Source organism: Mastomys coucha, chromosome X (assembly GCF_008632895.1).
Source record: "Mastomys coucha isolate ucsf_1 chromosome X, UCSF_Mcou_1, whole genome shotgun sequence".
NCBI lineage: Eukaryota > Metazoa > Chordata > Mammalia > Rodentia > Muridae > Mastomys > Mastomys coucha.
This window is the reverse complement of record NC_045030.1, coordinates 51,789,533-51,792,931: the sequence shown is the minus strand read 5'-3', so window position 1 is coordinate 51,792,931 and position 3,399 is coordinate 51,789,533. Positions and strand designations below refer to the sequence as shown.

Below are 3,399 nucleotides of genomic sequence, written 5' to 3'. Positions count from 1 at the left end.
ACCCTGACATGCAGGATTGCTCCTCATGTCAAATGTGGATATTAGCAGGTCATGGGGAGTGGGAAGCAGGGATGTTTTCATTCTGACATACTCACAGTGCTTTCCTCACTGTTGTGATGTTTCTCACATCAGTGGGATGCCATCTCTATAGTCCATTAAACTATGTAACTAAATATGGTCTGAGATAAGGGAATATGGTTCCACCAAGTGTGGCTCCTCAAGAAGGCCCATATTACAGTGACACATAGACATCATTGTAGTAGATGCACAAACGCATGTAACAATCACATGTAGACAGTGAACTTCACTGTTCAGGACACCCACAAAGTCACTAGCCTTATCCAGGCTTCCTTCAACGTGATAGCATGGAGGAAGTGTGCAAAGTAGTGATGTGAGGAGAGAGTGGGTCCAAAGTGCATTATCCAAAGGACTGCAGACAAGTCTGAGCTATAGCAAGTAGTGCTTGTGGGCTTAGAATGGGAATGCCTCTCAATTCAGGTCTAGGGTGTTAAAGATAATCATGAGAACTGGGAAGCAGGGGCAGAAAACATACCCCTAGGTAAAGGTGTGTAAATACAGACCTCTTCGCTTTACAAAGAGTAAACACAAAAACACTGAAATATGGTAACTTTTGCATGGCAATATAAGTCTAAAAGGATTTTGCTGTGTAGGATATGGTGAGGAAGGATTAGGAAATTCTTCTCTTTGTACTATTAACAGAATGTAAGATCCTACAATAGACCCTTTTTGTGTGATGACTTCTCAAATCACTCTGAAATACTCGGAGCCCAAGATCGCCCTCTGGAATCTCAGATGGGAAAGACTTAGTCTTCCTCGTTCCCAAGCAGGAAAACCAAAAGAAACTGGGTGGCGCGCTGCCGGTCATTGGAGTTCTGTCTTGCCATGAGGTTTGGTGGAGGCCTTAGGAGGAGGCTAGTGAACAGGGTAGCTAGAGGGTGGGAGAAAGAAAATGGGAAGCCCATTGTTAGACATGACCTAAGCAAAACCTTAAGATTTGGGGTGCAGGCAACAAGGACAGCAGGAAGGAAGGGACTGCCATGTTCCCAAACATCAAATATGGTATACATACATATGCATAATGCATCTAGATTCTTCCCAACAAGCACTCCCCACAGACTTTCTCATGAAGTCCCCTTACCGATCATGTTGGTGCTGACATGGTTGGAATCAGAGAATTTTAAGAGTTCACGAAGAAATGCCATCAAGTAGCGGAAAACATTCCTATGGCACCTTGGAAGCTGGGAAATTACCTGGTTTTTAGAGAGGAGGGTGTAGAAAGGTAAATGGCTTGTAGGGCATGAGCATATAGCTGCCATAAGAACAATTTGTAATCCAACTGTTACAGGCCCCATTTGCTTGTCACTACCCTCTATTACTCATGAGCGGTATTTTACCCACCCGATTATGACTCTGGAGTAAGTATGGTTTGGTTTCTCTCTATTCAGTGACCAGGCCATGTAGTCAGCACAGCATCATGTTTGCATATGCCTCACCAGAAGGAAAGCGTTCATCTGTTCTTTTTCCTTTTATCCATCCCCACAGCAAAGGCATCAGTCAACTTGTTTTTCTCTACAATGTCCCTTGGCAATGATAGGCACCTCCTACCAACACTTGCTGATGTGATTCATAGCTAGTGGCAGGCACTGTGGACCAAAATCTTTGCAAGATCAAAAAACACATTAAGAAGGAAACAAGTAGGAAGAGGAGGAGGAGGTGGTGGCGGCTCCCAACTGTCATTTACTCTATCATGTAATGACAAATAGAACTGTACTTACAACTCATTTTGCAATCTCACCCCAGGGTGAGAAGTATCCACCTCACTATATTTTCTCTTAACAGAAATAGGCCAAAATAGAAATATTCAAATATAGTAAAAAAATAATACACCCTAAATTCAACTTTACTTATTTAGTGTGTGGGGGGTAGGGAAGGGCAGGACACATGTGGAAATCAGAGAACAACTAGCGGGAGCTGATTTTTTTCCTCCATCACTTGTGCTCTTGGGATCAAGCTTAGGTCAACAGGCTTGGTGGCAAGTACCTTTACCCATTGAACCATCTCATTAGCTCCCTCAAGGATCTTAATTTTTAACTATGGTGTCCTATCACAAATAACTAAGCCAGGCCCATTCTATCATGTAGCTTTGTAAAACTGACCATTTCTCTATGGGAGAAACTGCACTGAGCATACCCTCAGAGTACCAAAACTCACCTGTTTGCAGATCCGAGGATCATGAGCAGAGTCAAGACATCGCTGATACAGCTCATAACAGATAACCGGCTCTGGCAGGGCTTCCAGGAAAATGAGCAGTGCTTCAGCCACAGAATGGTTACTACCAGCTGAATTACCTTGAGTTAAAGGAAGAGGAACCCAGAAAAAAAGCCACACAGAGACCTGACTGGCTCCCTTCCTTACGTGCCTCTGCAGGGATGGTTTTTTTCTCTTCTCTTTCAGCATACACTATTCCTGACTGTTTGTATAATGGTCCAGGTGCTCTGCAGCTGAGTTGGTAGAGAATTTGCCAGTCCCTTGGGAGGTTTCCCTTTAACTAGAGACTTGGGAGAGCATAGTCTACATCATGACAGGGTCCGCTGGATGGGTTAAACTACCTGCCAGTGCTTCTCATTCTTCTTTCTGCCCTACTGAAAGGACATGGCTCGGAAGGTTAGCAGGGACGACCAACTGGCTGGAGAGCAATCAGTACTGGGGCAAGGGTTCCTATGTCCCATGCTCATTAGAAGTTGTTACGCTCCCCTTGATTCCTCTTAGTCTGAATTTTGACACAAAGGGAGACTAAAAGATCCTGAAATGTCTTGAGAAAACAAATGGATAGTCACTTACTATCTTAAAATACAGCAACGGAAAACATCAGTGTAGAAACACAAGCATCAAATACAGGTGAGAAAAAATATGGGCCAAGTATCTGTCTATAATTCCCAAGCCTTGGGCAGAAAGGATACGAATTTTCTCAGGAATGCTTGTATCCAGACAATCAATGATCTGTTGTAACTCCTCCTGCATTCCAGGGGTTTGGAACAAGTCCTCCTACCAAAGAAGTACGAATGAAGGGAACAAGGCAAGAAAGCCAGCCCTCAAGTTCTGAGCTTGCCCAGAAACTGGGACAGCAACAGGACAAAAAGTAAAGGGTGTCATGTCTTAACAGGGAAGGACGTATGTGTTGTGGTAAATGTCCAACCCAAGTATGCCCCAGGCAATGAAAACACAACTCAATTAATATGAATACAAGCTGTGCACCTAGATTGGGCAGATCTTCTACTACACTACCATCTTATCCATCTATGAGACCCCTTAGAACTTGCAGTTTCTCCAGGCCATGTGCTTCTGCTCTGCTTTCCTTCCACCTCCTCCTCTGTCCCA

General features: G+C 44.0%; 1 protein-coding gene across 1 annotated transcript in view; it reads right to left on the bottom strand.

The window, feature by feature from the left end:
* Positions 1-759: 759 nt before the first annotated feature.
* The window catches only part of Ocrl (OCRL inositol polyphosphate-5-phosphatase), a 57,288-nt gene continuing 54,648 nt past the window's right edge, over positions 760-3,399 (bottom strand). The window contains exons 20-23 of the mRNA XM_031372748.1: positions 2,982-3,066; positions 2,233-2,360; positions 1,160-1,271; positions 760-949 (exon numbers count right to left, since the gene is read on the bottom strand). Coding sequence (XP_031228608.1) covers positions 825-949; positions 1,160-1,271; positions 2,233-2,360; positions 2,982-3,066 — 450 coding nt within the window. The 3' untranslated portion in view covers positions 760-824. The remainder of the gene's footprint in view (positions 950-1,159; positions 1,272-2,232; positions 2,361-2,981; positions 3,067-3,399) is intronic.